Source organism: Chrysemys picta, chromosome 3 (genome assembly GCF_011386835.1).
Source record: "Chrysemys picta bellii isolate R12L10 chromosome 3, ASM1138683v2, whole genome shotgun sequence".
Taxonomy (NCBI): domain Eukaryota; kingdom Metazoa; phylum Chordata; order Testudines; family Emydidae; genus Chrysemys; species Chrysemys picta.
The window spans coordinates 112,572,505-112,589,064 of NC_088793.1; the positions used below are offsets into that span (position 1 = coordinate 112,572,505).

Below are 16,560 nucleotides of genomic sequence, written 5' to 3' on the forward strand. Positions count from 1 at the left end.
ATAGCCTTCATTTTTAATCTATTCTGAGGCAGTTTTTTATTTCTTGTTTCCACGTCTCAGGCCCACAAGGTCTTAAAAATAGGCCTAGGAATAGTTTTGAAATTGTGAGATTCACAGATAAAGTTCTGGAAGTTTCTAAACTTCTATCCTACATAGGATTGGAAAATATTTCTATAAGAAGAGCTCTGTGTAAGCTCAAAAGCTTGTTTCTCTCTCCAACAGAAGCTGGTCCAATAAAAGATATTACCTCACCCACCTTGTCTCTCCTCTTTGTGGAATATACTTGGCAATATATCCTTCTTGTCTGAAGCTAGATCCATAGATTTCTCAGGTATATGCTGTGACAGAATACATTTTGTATGGAAGCCTACTAATGAAGTTGTACATCAGAGCACAACAAAACTGAAGGCCTCCCCAGTAGAGTAATGGCATTTGGCTGCCTTTCAGACATGCAGTGCTGAAACTTCTGCCAAGTGTCACTGCATCATTAACTTTCAGTACAAGTTATCAGTCTATGAATGGAAGAACACAAATCACTTTCAGCGCACGTTCACAGAGCTGCAGATTTAACGCAGTAAGGAAGTGTAATTGGCAAATCAAACAGAAACCAACTCTGAGGGCCTATGGAATCTTTCACCATACATGTAAGAAGTGAAACGATTGATGTTTTTATATCCTTGGTAAAAAATAAATAAATAAAAATCAAAGTTGTCTGGGAGAACTTACAGGCAAGTGCCTTGTCTTATTGAACACTCTACTTTTCCATCTTGTAAGACAAGCTGTTAGTATTTTCAAGGTCAGCCCAGAGATGGAAGACTTCGGAATTAGAGAATGCATGAAATGACGATTGGACATGTTTGCCCTTCTACCCAAGTATTATCTCTTTGCTTTGTCTGGTGCCAGGAATTTGCATCCTAGGACAATACTCAGTATCTTTCCTCCCCCCCCCTCCCCCTCCCCCTCCCCAAGTCAGAGTTACAAATTAGATGTTGGCCTGCTTGCTGTGGACATCTCCCCTCCATCACTATATCTAGCCCAGGAACATCCAAAGATTGCTGCTGCTGCAAGGCTTTGGTAGTTGATGTGAAATGAGTTGGTGGGCCACTCCCTAGTGAACAGATGCCAAAACACCAGCACCACACCTGGTACATACTTGCATCCCGGTTGGCAGCAAAGAAGAGGAGTAATATGGATTTGGAGGCTGAACAACCCTCTTGCCACAAGAAATGGTCTCTCTGGCTCAATGCAGAGCTGCCATGGTGGAGCAGCATGGAGAAGCTTTCATGGCTCGGCCTACAGTGTTCCTGTTCTGATAATAAATAGGACTTTGTTTTCCAGGGATGTCAGTTTGGCACCTTCCATGAGCAGTGAATTCGCTAAAAAAGTATTTGCTGGATGCTGAAGTCCATGCAAAGGCGCAAAAAGGTAACAGGGTTAGTTCTTTCATCATAGAGGCTGAAAGCCAAGTTCTGATGTTGCGCTCATAGAAAGGTCCGTGTGCTTTATGTTTGGGATTGAGGAATGAGGGAGTGATGCTGTTTAGGAAATGCCACTGCCATCATTACATTAGAAATCCATTAGAAATTGAAGTCAATGGGAGTTTTGTCACTGACTTCAGTGAGGCTAGTATTTCATTCAAAATCTATTCTAAAGGGACTGAAAACTTTCCTCCTGTGCCTGTTATTCAAGCTCTTTCCTGAAAACCAGATAATTGACTGCAAGTGCTGTGAACCACCTAGGTTATTAATTTTCTCCCTAGAACAGGGGTTCTCAAACTGGGGGTCGGGACCCCTCAGGGGGTCACGAGGTTATTACATGGGTCATGAGCTGTCAGCCTCCACCCCAAATCCCGCTTTTGCCTCCAGCATTTATAATGGTGTTAAACATATAAAAAAGTGTTTTTAATTTATAAGAGGGGTCACACTTAGAGACTTGGTATGTGAAAGGGGTCACCAGTAAAAAAGTTCGAGACCCACTGCCCTAGAAGTTATCCCATCCAAAAGTAAACTTCATCATCAAGGATATCAACAAATGCCCCCTTCCACCTGGTGCAGTCCAAATCTGGAATGTGATTGCATCAGCTGGTTTGCCGTTTGTGCCGGATTACATTTCTAATCAGACTGAAGTAGAAAGGAGATGGCATTTCACAGCTCTGCTGTGCCAGCTTCTCTTTGCTCGGATGAATTACTGAATCAAAACTAAACTTCATGCTATCTCATTTTCCCTTTAATGATGTCTTTTCAAATTGATGAGCATGATTTTCATGCTTACAAAATGCTGGCCTGTAATTGCTTGGATTGTTTACATTGTGAATCGGTATGAAACAAAAAAGTTTTCCCTTTGGAGGTTTTCTGAATTGATCAAAAACTCTGCGGTGCCCTCTGCTGGGAACCCAAGAAAATGCAGAAGAGCATGGGGAATTCAGACAAAAATGAAATACAGAAGAACCTCAGAATTGCAAACACTAGAGTTACGAACTGGCCAGTCAAGCACACACCTCATTTGGAAAGGACGCAATCAAGCAGCAGCCGACATGCATGCACACACACACACACATGCAAATACGGTACAGTCTCGTGTTAAATGTGAACTGCTTAAAAAGGGGGGGAGGAGTTTAAAGAAAAAGACAAAGTAAGGAAACTATCTGTGCTTGTTTCATATAAATTAAGATGGGTAAAAGCAGCATTTTTTCTTCTGCATAGTGAAGTTTCAAAGCTGTATTACGTCAATGTTCAGTTGTAAACTTTTGAAAGAACAACCATAACATTTTGTTCAGAGTTACGAACAACCTCCATTCCCGAGGTGTTTGTAATTCTGAGGTTCTACTGTAAGTAGAAACAATGAGGAGTACTTGTGGCACCTTAGAGACTAACACATTTATTTGGGCATAAGCTTTTGTGGGCTAAAACCCACTTCATCAGATGCATGGAGTGGAAAATTCAGTAGGAAGATGTATATACATAGTACATGAAAAGATGGGGGGTTGTAAACCCATGAAAGCTTATGCCCAAATAAATTTTAGTCTCTAAGGTGCCACAAGGACTCCTTGTTGTTTTTGCTGATACAGACTAACACGGCTGAATGCTGTAAGTAGAGTATACCATGTACTGTATACAAGACTTGGTTTGTAAAAATGGTGTGGAGGGGATTGGTTTTGTGTTTTGTTTCATAGATTGAAATATGCATGTTTTTATTTGCATAGGTACAACATAGGCATTGTATTATCAGGCATTATTGTATAGTATAATGTAATAGAGCACTATGCACACATAATCACACTAATAATGGCCTGCACTGAGTGTGTGATCCAAAGGCCATTGAAGTCAACAGAAATATTTTCATTGATCTAAATGGGCTTTGCTTCAGACTCCTAGATAGAGATTTTCATCTGAAGATTTCAAAGAACTTTGCAAAGTTCAGTACCTATTATTCATGGACTTAAAAACGGAGCAAATGAGAGTTACTTATCACTTTGGCTGATATTCTTACATAATATGGGCTAAAAACAAGTCCTTTTAGCTGGATTTTGAGTGAGGAAGTAATAGTAAAGCACATGATGGGAGTCAGGAGAATGACTGATAATCAGCTCTGCCGCAGACATCCTGTCTGATCTGAGGCAAGGCACTTAGCTTTTCCGTGCCTTGGTTTCCCGTCTGTAAAGTTAGGGAAATGATAGTTCCCTCTCTCACAATGGTATGATGAGGGTTTAATTAATGAGTACAGTAAAAGCTGTGTTATTCGGCTCTGTACCAACTGGAAAGCTCTCTAAACCAGCATTTCTAATCTTCATAGAAAGGCCAGTGTATAGTCCGGTTGGTGCAGGGCCGACAGGCTCCCTACCTGGCTCCGCATGGCTCCCTGCAAGCGGCGACCTGTCCTGGCTGCTCCTAGGCTGAGGTGCAGCAGGCGGCTCTGTGCGCTGCCTCCGCCCAGGCGCTGCCCCTGCAGCCAGGGCCGGCTTTCGGCCGATTCCACCGATTCCCCGGAATCGGGCCCCGCGCTAAGAAGGCCCCGTGCCCGCACCTAAGAGGGCCCCGCACAGTAGGCGCCTTTTTAAATTTTAAAATTTTTTTACTCACCCAGCGGCGGGGGGTCTGCTCCAGGTCTTCGGCAGCACTTCAGTGGTGGGGGGGTCCACTCCGGGTCTTCGGCGGCATTTCGGCGGTGGGGGGGTCCTTCAGTGCCGCAGAAGACCTGGAGCGGACCGCTGGGTATTTGAATTGGGCCCCACAAGTCCTAAAGCCAGCCCTGCCTGCAGCTCCCATTGGCTGTCATTCCCGGCCAATGGGAGCTGCAGAGCCAGTGCTCGGGGTGGGGCGGGAGCAGCGTGCAGAGCCTCCATGGCCGTTCCTCCACCTAGGAGCAGCCAGGACAGGTTGCCACTTGCGTGAAGCCGCCTGAGGTGAGCGCACCCCGGTTCCGGCATCCCGAGTCCCCTCCTGTGTCCCAACCCCCTGTCCAGAGCCCCCTCCCGCTTCCAGACTCCCTCCCAGAGCCTGCATCCCCTCCTGTGCCCCAGCTCCGCACCCCCTCCCACACCCAAATTCCCTCCCTCTTAGTTAACTGGCACCCCCATCCCCCCAACATGCCAGATAAAACAGCTTTTACTATAGTCATAAAGCATTTTGTGCTCGTAAAATGAAAGGCACTATAGAAGTGCAAAGAGTTATACTGTCAGTTAAACAACGTAACCTTAGTCTAAATGAATACAGGATTACAGAAATACAGCTTCTAAATTAGTCAGAATGCTAACTTTATTATATAGAAGAAGAAAAATATGTGAATCAGGGATCCTTATGATCCCTTAGATGTAATTCTGGGGTTTTACGAAAGGTAGATGGTGCCAAACCAACCTGATCTCCTTCTTTGAGAAAGTAACAGATTTTTTAGATAAAGGAAATGCAGTGGATCTAATATATCTCAATTTCAGTAAAGCGTTTGATACGGTACCACATGAGGAATTATTGGTTAAATTGGAAAAGATGGGGATCAATATGAAAATCCAGAGGTGGATAAAGAACTGGTTAAAGGGGAGACTGCAGCGGGTCGTACTGAAAGGTGAACTGTCAAGTTGGAGGGAGGTTACCAGTGGAGTTCCTCAAGGTTCGGTTTTGGGTCCAATTTTATTTTATTTAATCTATTCATTACTGACCTCGGAACCAAATGTAGGAGTGGGCTGATAAAGTTTGCGGATGACACAAAGTTGGGAGGTATTGCCAATTCGGAGAAGGATCGGGATATCCTGCCGGGAGATTTGGATGACCTTGTAAACTGGAGTAATAGTAATAGGATGAAATTTCATAGTGAGAAGTGTAAGGTTATGCATTTAGGGATGACTAACAAGAATTTTAGTTATAAGCTGGGGACGCATCAGTTGGAAGTAACGGAAGAGGAGAAGGACCTCGGAGTCCTGGTTGATCGCAGGATGACTATGAGTCGGCAATGTGACGTGGCCGTGAAAAAAGCTAATGCGGTCTTGGGATGCCTTAGGCGCGGTATTTCTAGTAGGGATAAGGAGGTGCTGCTTCCGTTATACAAGGCACTGGTGAGACCTCATTTGGAGTACTGTATGCAGTTCTGGTCTCCCATGTTTAAAAAGGATGAAATCAAACTGGAACGGGTACAAAGAAGGGCCACTAGGATGATCCGAGGAATGGAAAATCTGTCGTATGAAAGGAGACTCGAGGAGCTCGGTTTGTTTACCTTAACCAAAAGAAGGCTGAGGGGGGATATGATTGCTCTCTTTAAATATATCAGAGGGATAAATACCAGGGAGGGAGAGGAATTATTTCAGCTCAGTACTAATGTGGACACGAGAACAAATGGATATAAACTGGCCGTCGGGAAGTTTAGGCTTGAAATTAGACGAAGGTTTCTAACCATCAGAGGGCTGAAATTTTGGAACAGCCTTCCAAGGGAAACAGTGGGGGCGAAAGACCTCTCTGGCTTTAAGATTAAGCTTGATAAGTTTATGGAGGGGATGGTTTGATGGGATAAAGTGATTTTAGTCAATAGGTCAATAATGTGCCATCGCTGGTAATTAGTAACAATGGTCAATGATTGGATATTAAAAGTTACTACAGAGAACTTTTTCCAGAGGATCTGGCTAGAGAATCTTGCCCGCATGCTCGGGTTCAGCTGATCGCCATATTTGGGGTCGGGAAGGAATTTTCCTCCAGGGTAGATTGGCAGAGGCCCTGGAGGTTTTTCGCCTTCCTCCGCAGCATGGGGCAGGGGTCGCTTGCTGGAGGATTCTCAGCGATTTGAAGTCTTTAAATCATGATTTGGGGACTTCAACAGCTGAGTCAAGGGAGAGAATTATTCCTGGAGTAGGTAGGTCAGCTTTTGTGGCCCGCATCATGCGGGAGGTCAGACTAGATGATCATAATGGTCCCTTCTGACCTTAGAGTCTATGAGTCTGAGTCTATATTTGTCTGTCTTGGTCAAAAAACTTGTTTCAAGGTTTTCAGAGAGGAACTGAGTTCATGTGGTCAAACTATTGCGATTAGAGCTGAGAGGCTGTTTGTAAATAGCTACATTTAGAAGAAAAAGAAAGGAAAACATTTGCTGATGCATTTGCTTGAAACCACAATTTACTGTAATCAGATAGCTCCCAGGAGATGTGAGAACTCTGCAATAATTAGTCCATTTCTCTTTTGTGTTCTAGGCTTTCCCTTCATAAATCAAGTTCTGAAGAAAGCTCTGTAGGTCAGTATGTTTCATTTCATGTTTCCCTCTGTTTAATTCTTACATCTCTTTAAGTTTTGTGTATGTTGGGTGAGATTATCAGAAGAGCTGAATACCGACAATCCTAACTGAAGTTTGTGGAAGTTGTGTGTGGGGGGGAGGAGGAGGCGCGGAGGGTACACCTTTGAAAATGAGGTGCAGCATCTACAAGTGGCAGACAGATCTAGTCCAGCTAATATTGTCATTTTGTAAATATGCAACTCATGAGTTGCAAATTCTAGAATGTTAGATCATTGTTGGTTTGTCTATTTGCCTTGTTCAAGCCACCTCCCACACTAACTTTCAAATCATTAGGCATAATTTGCCAGCCTCTCTCCCTTAATTTTTGAGATACTTTGTGTTGTTTTTAAATGGTGTATTTGTATTTCAAAGTTTATTTTTCAGACTGCCCTCTCGTACTTAGCTCCTGGAACTAGCTCTGGTACTCATTAGCTAGAGTTATAAAATCCTGAGGTTTTTGCTGAGGGTATTTGGTTTTTATTCCTTCTAAGGCTACCTGCATCTGATTTAAACTGAGAAAACTAGAACACAAATAAATGGCAGGAGTCACAGATGTAGTTAATGGTCTCATAGCATTTCTCATGCAGATCAGCAAAGGGAATATATAATAAAATAACATTCCTTATCTGAGTTGGGGTTTAGTCTAAAATAATTGTGCCTTAACTAAAGAGAATAAGAAACAAAATGCTGCAAAAATACAGCAAGGCTTAACATGAACAGTTAAAATGTCAACAAGAACACAAAAGGGTCTGTGTTTTATAATTCAAAAAATGCCTCTTGGTAACTTATCTCAATCCTCCACAACCATCCTTGATGCCAAAGAACGTACATTTGTTTTAGATAGCTAGATTAGCACAATTCTTGTACAGATCAAATTCAGAAAATGAGAAAAATTGGGGAATTTTTCTTTCTTGGTAAAGTTACATGCTGAAGTTTTCAAAGAGGAAAATCTAATTTTCGTATTAACGTTCCTGTCCTGTACATTTTTCTTAAGGGAAAGCGGACTGGAAAAAGAAGAATAAGTATTTTTGGCAGAATTTCCGAAAGAATCAGAAAGGAATAATGAGACAGACTTCGAAAGGTAAAACCTTTACAGATACAGTGACGCACTGCACTAAAAATGAGTCTCTGTAGCTCTTTAAAGTCTAAGAAACAAGAATCACAAAACAGAAACTAAAACATTATACTAACTTGGCAAATAGGGATCTATGTAGGTCTAATATGCTAGATAAATATGATCAGATTTGGTCCATTGTGACTTTAGCTCAGGGGTGGGCAAACTTTTTGGCTTGAGGGCCACATCTGGATATGGAAATTGTATGGTGGGCCATGAATGCTCACAAAATTGGAGGTTGGGCTGCGGGAGGGGGTAAGGGCTCTGGTTGGGGGTGGAAGCTCCGGGATGGGGCCAGAAATGAGGAGTGCAGGCTCTGGCTGGGGGTGCGGTCTCTGGGGTGGGGCTGGGGAATGAGAGGTTTGGGGTGCAGGAGGGTGCTGTAGTCTGGGATTGAGGGGTTCGGAGGGCGGGAGAGGGATCAGAGCTGGGACAGGGGGTTGGGGCATGGGGAGAGGCTTAGGCTCCAAGTGGCACTTACTCAAGCGGCTCCCGGAAACAGCAGCATGTCCCCCCCGTCCGGCTCCTATACAGAGGTGCGGCCAGGTGGCTCTGCACCCTGCCCCGTCCACAGGCCCCACCCCTGCAGCTCCCCTTGGAACACCAGAAGTGGCCATTGGAGTGCATAGGAGCTGGAGCGGGGCCATGCCGCAGCTTCTGGGAGCCGCATAGTGCAGCCCCCGACCCTGCGCCCCAGCTGGAGCAGTGCAAGCCCCAGACCCCGCTCGTGGGCTGGCTTAAAATGGCTCATGGGCCGTAGTTTGCCCACCCCTGCTTTAGCTGCACTCAAAGGATGAGTTATCCGCTGTATTCTGTTAGGCCTCAATCCTGCAAGGTTCTGGGTGGCCTGTTAAAGTCAATGGGAGATAAGAGTGCTCTGTTAGTGGAAGATGTATGTCTAGATGCCCTAGAATAATATGAAAATATCAGTGTGAAATCCTGGGGAATGGGAAAGGCATGTCTTCAAATATAACATCTGATCCCCTTTTTTTGCCAAAAGGCTGTGCTTTGATGCTTCTTGATCTCTTATTTGCTCACTTTGGCTTAACCCAGCTGATTTGAGGGAGGTTGTGGCAAGTCACAATTTGGAGGCTCAGAATGTTCCTACCATTGCAAATAGAGAGAGAGATTTTCAATTGAAGCTGGGTTGAAAAAAGCTGTACGTTTAAGCTAGGTTGCATCTGGCACGTAACTAGGAGGGCTAAAGATACTTTGTATTTATTGGCTACACTTGCTATGATTTATTCTTATGGCGGACATGTTTGTTTAAGGAATAGTTAGCAAGAGACTCCACCCTGCTTTGGCTCTGCAGTATCTTCTCCAATTTGCTTTAAGGCTGAGCTCAGCATGGGTCTGCATAGTGCCCGTTTGCAAGCAGAAAAAGGGATGAAAGTATTTGCCTGCAAATGAAAACACATAAGATGAATCCACCAGTTAGGTTATCGGGGTTCCTTCCCCAGTTCTGCTCCAAGTGGACACTGAGTGTAGCTCTGTACTGTCGTAGAGTCACACAGGTGCAGTGATGCTGTAGCGCAAACGTGGAGAGCGGGAAGGTGCTTGCAAACGCACTCTCTCCTGGTTGGATCACTCTGTTGCAGGCAGATGCCTCCCCAAACTGCTGAACAGGCACAGTGAACGCGGTGAAAGTTTGTTAAAGATGACAGGACTCTGATTAGGATGTAAAAAAATATCTTTAGAAGTGACTTATCAAGGCAGGTTGCTCGCTTTACTGCTCTGGCCACTTTCAAATGTGATCCCAATCAGTGGTATGTATACACCTATACACATTGTGATTTTGGCTGCATCTGCTTTCTTCTTACCAAACTCTGCTGATTTCAGCACACACAGTAGGACGTTTATTGTAGGCGAGGGGCACCGATCTCCATCACTGTGGAGGAATAAGGCTGCCCTCTTTCCTGTATTTTCCAGTGGAACAAAACTGGCAACCTGCAGGTACATCGCTGTGTTGTTATGCTGCGTCCCTCTGCCTGATGTAGTATCAGTCACGAAGTTGTGACAACCGCAGTTTTCCCCTACACAGATCAAATTGTGGCATATGGGGAGGGTTCATCCAGCCTAGCCTGACCCAATTGGGAACTGGGTTCTGGAACTGAAGCAGTATCACCAATGCTTGTTTCCAAACACTTGCCTTTCAGTGCTGAGTCGTTTTATATGTGCGTTGCATCTCTTTCTTTCTTCTTCAGGAGAGGATGTTGGTTATGTGGCAAGTGAGATCACAATGAGCGATGAGGAACGGATCCAGCTGATGATGATGGTGAAAGAGAAGATGATCACCATTGAGGAAGCACTTGCTAGGGTATGAGATGCATATAGTTACCCATGATTTGTTCTATCCCAGTTTCCTCTGGGGAGGATGCCCTGTATCCTGTCATCTGTTGGCCCTAGCAGGGTGTTTTTCTGAATAGTGGAGTGTTGTGCAAAGTGGTGGTCCATAGTATCTCTGCGGAGTCTGATAGTGCTGGCACTTTATCATAAGGTCACGAGGCTGACTCCACAGTAAAGGCTGAGGTTGCACTTTCAAACTAAACGCTTATTTTCAAACACTTCTAACTTTGTTCAAGAAACAAGTATCCTTTTTGATACAAAATTTCTTATGCTTTCAAGCCCAACATATATGTAGTTCTGAATGAGGACCAGTGCCTTAGTCATGTTTGGAAAAGAATTAGGCAGAGATATCAGTTACAATACTAAATGCCAAGCATGCATAGCACAGTCAATTTCACTAACTTCAGAAAAATACCCCAGGCTGTAAAATGCACCAGTCTGAGACATTCAAAGGTTTGGGTTTATGACTGTGCCCATTAAGAGAAGGAAAATATGATGAATAGTTTGGACTCTGAAGTCTTACTGAACATCATAAAACAATTCTGTGTAACCCCTAAAGAGGGTAGACCCTTGATGCATGTGGTGAAAGCTAATCACATGACTGCAAGTAATTGAGTCATCATTGTTTTCCTTATCCTAACTTCCATCACAGCCACATCATTCACTATCCTTTCTCATTGTGTAGTGTCAAATTCAGGTCTGACCTACACCTAAAACTTCCATAGACCTAGCTACTGCCTGTTGAGGGGGTGGATTTACTACGGTGAAAGAAAAAACATCTTCCATCACTGACAAGTGTCTACACTACAGTGGCATAGGTGCAGCTGTGCCACTGTAGCACTTGTAGTGTAGATACACCAGCAAATTGTGATTCCCTTGTGCCAGGGATATCTTGAATTTTATTTGCCTGTGAGGGACGCTGTGCATTCATAGCAATGTATAAATAATAATATAGACTCTGCAGTGTTTTATAAAATAATAAAACAAATAGTTTTATCATATGCTAAATGGAGACAGAGTAGATGTATCAGTGCATCTTTAAATAAATATATTCCAAGTATCACTCACATGAAGTCAGAATATTTCAAAAGCATTCAGGCTGTCTGAGCTAAGGGAGCTTGTTCCCTATGTCAGAGGACAGCCTGCACCTGTTCTGCGCACATTTCTGCAAGCCCTTTTCCTGTTGAAGTTCCCCCATCTGCGTACTGACCAAGCCCAGTGTTGGTTAGTTTTTAATACCACATTCAGGCTAGCACTGTAAATAGCCATCTTACATCTTGCTTCAATTGATTCCTCACAAATAAGCATAAGATTTCATCTGATGTTCCCTCACCACCGTACCTTTCTGTATTGCACATTGTCCATGTCAGGCTTTGCAGTTTTTATCTGTTCTTGCTAGAATGTGCTTATTCATTAGCTGTTATCATGCTGCTCAGGGCTATGCATACACTTTGATCTGGGAGTGTAATTCCCAGCTCAAGAAGACATACCTGCACTAGCTCTGATCCAGATAGCCCATAAAAATAGAGTATAGCCAGGGCAGCATGACAGCGAGAGGGGCTAGCCACTGGGCTCTGCTCTATTTTTAGTGTGCCAGCTCAATCAGAGCTAGCATGGGTATGTCTCCTAGAGCAGGAATTTTCCATTTTTGTTCTTAGACAAAAGATGATTTGTTTTGTTCAAGTTTCATGAAAATCTGTTCAGCCATTTTGGGGGACTTGCCGTTAAAATTAAGACAGATGCTTTTTTTCACAAAATGCACTGGCTCACACGAACTTTCCTTTGCGATTTATTTTTTTAAGATGTAAAATCCCAAGAAATATAATATATATGTTAATGTAGTATTAAGGTTGACATTTGCATAAGAGCCAAGAAATTCAGTGTTCAGATTGCCACAGCAATAACATTGTCCCTTTGTGCAAATACGTGATCACACAACATACATGCTGTAACACCAAGTATTATGTATGTGCAGCTTAGGTTATGGAAAAAGGAGTTTAAGCATAAAATGGTGCTCATTTACATTCTGTTTATTTACACACACTTCCTTGAGTTAGAGTGGCAAAAAAGATGAAGATCCTTTATTTTATATTGTATGTATGCAGTGTGTTGTAGCCATGTTAATCCCAGGACATTAGAGACACAAGGTAGGTGAGGTAATATCTGTTATTGGATCAACTTCTGTTAGTGAGAGAGACACAAGGTTTTGAGCTTACATAGAGCTCTTCTTCAGGTCTGGGAATGGTACCCAGAGTGTCACAGATAAATACAAGGGTGCACTGGACCCTGCCATAACCACTGATGCAAAAGCTACAGACATCTCTCCACTGCTATGATGATCAATATCCCCCGCAACACAATGGGTCTTACACATGCCTATCACAGCATGTGATGTACCTCATCCAGTGCACTGAATGCTCCCATCAGGCATTGCAAAAACTTCCCAAAAGGCTGGATGGTGGTGAGTTGCACAGTGGGATACCTACCCATGGTGCACTGCACTCTGCATCAATACAAGCACTCCTGGTGAGTACACGCACCACCAACACAATGAGCCAAGTATTCACACCCACCGGTGATATACTAACGGCAGCAGCTGTATGTTGACGTAACATAGGTCGACATAACTTTGTAGAGTAGACATAGCCTCGACACTCTGGTTACCTTCCCCAGACCTTAAAAAGAGCTCTGTGAAGCTCCAAAGCTTGTCACTTTCACCAGCAGAAGTTGGTCCAGTAAAAGATATTACCTCCGCTACCTTCTCTTTTATATTGTATGTTGTTTGGTGAATAGTATGCCCCATTCGCTAACATGTATGAAATCATATAATAAAAAACATTAAGATTCCTAGTGTAACCTTAACACTAAGAAATTTCTCATTTTCTCTGCAATTAATTCTTTACCTTTGCATTGTTTTTTGTGTGTAATAATAAAGTATAATATGCATTATGCTTGTAGTTGCACTTCTTCCCTCTAATGGCCTGAATTACTATCAATAAAATGTACATCAGTGATTTTATCTTGTTTCCCTTAACAAATTTAGGTCTTGATCCAAAACCCCTTCAAGTCAATGACAGTCTTTCCACTGATGTCAATGGGCTTTAATCAGAAATGTAAACCAGGAACTGAGAATGTTTGGGACCTAATTTTCAAACCTGAATTTTGATGGCTACATGCTTATATACATCCATTGTGTCTGCAAATGCCACACTTGTGCACACAAATAGTTACTGAAATATGCAACTTCCAAATTTGCTAGGGGACCATTCTCATGTTGCAAGCACAACAGATGCAAGCAAAATGCTTGTGTCCAACTTCAGTGTCCTCCTTGACAATTTGACCCATTAGGAGTTGGTTCTTTTCTGTGTATTATACTTTTTATTATAAAACCATAAAGATAATCATTAGTTTTAAATTTAAAAGAGCTGAATCTCAAACTTCCATCCCTAGATCTTTCTTTGTAAGGGAGGTACAAAGACTACCTTGAGTTAACCTATGCAGTGCAAAGTGTTTCTTTAACAAGGAATGTGTAATTTGCATCTTGGGAGCCACAATTCATTAGTTAAAATATACAGTGTTTCCAGATCACTTCCTTGTTTTGATTAGTGTCATTATCTCAAAACTTTTTTTCCATTCTAATGTAATTAGAGGATTAAAAACGAGAAATGCACTGCAGAAGTTCTGATTTTCCCATCTTTACAACAGTATGAACAGAAACTGAAAGTGACTATTTTTGTTGCTGAACACTGGGTTTATGCAGATCTCATAGTTCAGTATCCATCAGAAATATAACATTTCTTTGTTCTTTCATTTCAGCTGAAGGAATATGAGGCCCAGCACAGGCAGTCGGGCATCATAGACTCTACAGATTGGCCTGACGGCTCGTACCCAACATTTGACGGGTCTTCCAATTGTAATGTGAGTACCTGTCTCTATTATATCACTACCCTAACGCTACAAAACCTTTTATTGATATCCAAAAATAGCCCAACTCACCAGAATGATTTATTCAACATCGTCTTTTTGTGTCATGGGATACAATGCTTCTGTCATCTCACCATCAGGAGGTCTTCAGTATTGATTGAAAATCCTCAATGCCCAAAGTCTTAAGCAAGGATTGAAAATAACTCTCTAAATATCTTCTTTTTTTTGCATCCAGCTCTTCATCACTTACCATTCAAAACAAACAGTACATAGGCAAAATACCCACCTGCTATAGAGAAAAATTGTTTAGAACCTTCTTAGGCAATAGGACCTCTTTATCAAACAAAGTCAACCTCCTCAACTGATGTGAATCAGTCTAGTTCCATAGACTTCCATAGAGCTCGCTGATTTACACTAGCTGAGGATCTGGCTATGACCTGAGTCCCCACTGTTTTCCATTCAAACAGCTCCAACCATCCATTTGCTAACTTCCAGCCCAGAATGTTTGCAATTTATGCCAGACCCATAAACACTAAAAGAGTTTTCCTGCCTTTTTTTTTTTTTTTTTTTACATCGGAGTTATGTAGATAATGACTTTCCTTGTTTGTATGGACATCAGATAGTCTGTGTCACACAATATTGAGTAAATTAATATTTGGAAGGAAGAAATCATCATTTTTGTAGAGTTGTCTACTCCCATCTGTTTATCTAATTGAAAGTTCATAGATAAATCGTATGCCCAAACACATTTGGCAGTCCTATTCAAACTCTTTGTATCCCACATAATTAAATCATAGACCCTTGAGACTTTTTTCAAACCATGAATGGAATCTTTTAGTAAACACAGTGGGAGGTTGGCTTCTCATTGTTAGTTGCTCAGAGAAATGCTGTGTCTTCTTATTTGGAGATTTAAAAAAGGGGAACACAAAAATGGGGAAGCTAGTTAAACAGAAATTAAAAGATATAGTCCAAAAGTGAAATGCCTGTAAGTAGCATGGAAACTGTTTAAAAACACTGTAACACAGGTTAAAATGAAATGTATACCCCAAATAAAAAAAAATAGTAAGAGGGCCAAAAAAATGCCATCATGGCTGAAAAACAAAGTAAAAGGAGTGGTTAGAGGCAAAAAAGCATCCTTTAAACATTGGAAGTTAAATCCTACTGATAAAAATAGAAAGGAGCGTAAACTCTGGCAAGTAGAGTGCAAAAGTATAATTAGGCTGGTGAAAAAGAATTTGAAGAGCAACTAGCCAAAGACTCAAAAACAAACATCAAGAAGTAGGAAGCCTGCTAAACAATCAGTGAGGCCATTGGACAATTGAGATGTTAAAGGAGCACTCAAGGAAGACAAGGCCATTGCAGGCAAACTAAATGAATTCTTTGCTTGTCTTCACTGAAAAGAATGTGAGGGAGATTCCCACACCTGAGCCATTCTTTTTAGGTGATCACCCCGCTACACACCCTCCCTCTTTAAGAAAGCTGACGGCGGGGGGGGTGGGGGGGGCTCCCTATTGCCCCAGCTTCCCTCGCAGCTGGGCTCACAGGGAATCCTGCTGCTGCCGCAGGCTCTCCACTGTCTGGAACAACCTGCTTCCCTCTTGAAGGGTTTGGGTGCACTGTAGCCTGCTCGGCTCCCATGTGGGTCTCCCTCCCTGTCTGGGTCTCCATCATGGCCTTCTCACCCTCGCGTAGATTCCCCTTCTGCTCTGGGGCCCGTCTGCCCCAGACCCTCTCCCTTCTGAGGCCTTGGTCTTCACCGCCCCCTCCCTCGGGGCAGTTGTGGACCCGGCCCGATCTTCCGGCCTCCCCCTCCTTCTCTGGGGTCCGGGCCGTTCTCCCTTGTAGCACAGGAAGCACATCCACTGCCTTCCTTTGACCACCTCAAGGCCAGCCTGGGCCCTGCGAGTCCCGTAGGGGCACTCCCTCTTCTTGTGCCCAGGCTCCTGACAGGCCCAAATTTGGAGGCCCCTTGTTGACTTCACAGGGGGCGCTCCCCCAGTTCCTCTTTTTCCGGGTGGGGCCTCTGTGCTCCATTCCGGTAGGGACACTCCCATTTATAGTGTCCCAGTCGCCCACAGGCGAAACAGTTTTTAGGCCCCGGCACCGGCCTCCAGCCCCAGGTGGCTGGCCCCCGATGAGGTCCATGTGCCCTCCCCTGCAGCAGCTAAAGCAGTCCCACTTGGTGCTCGGCGAGCCGTGCCACACAGGCCCTCCAGTAATAGTCCATCTTTGGTCTCCACCTTCCGTTCCTCACCATTCGTCCTTGCCCTGCCCCTTGTATCGGGTGGATCGCCTATGCCTGCATTCTCCACCACTTGTGCTGGGGCGACGACTTACTGGCATGGCGCCTCTTGCTGGTCTTCCAGCCCGGAGTGCCTTCTGCAGGCCAGTGTCTCACCTGCCACTGGCCCCCGTGTCCCTCCCGGACC

General features: G+C 43.5%; 1 protein-coding gene across 10 annotated transcripts in view; it reads left to right on the forward strand.

The window, feature by feature from the left end:
* Positions 1 to 16,560, forward strand: part of SASH1 (SAM and SH3 domain containing 1) — an 817,652-nt gene that overhangs the window by 728,751 nt on the left and 72,341 nt on the right. For all 10 annotated transcript variants that reach the window (XM_008177281.4, XM_065590318.1, XM_005280431.5 and 7 more), the window contains exons 5-8: positions 6,668 to 6,708; positions 7,742 to 7,828; positions 10,066 to 10,178; positions 14,024 to 14,125. In XM_008177281.4, coding sequence (XP_008175503.2) covers positions 6,668 to 6,708; positions 7,742 to 7,828; positions 10,066 to 10,178; positions 14,024 to 14,125 — 343 coding nt within the window. The remainder of the gene's footprint in view (positions 1 to 6,667; positions 6,709 to 7,741; positions 7,829 to 10,065; positions 10,179 to 14,023; positions 14,126 to 16,560) is intronic.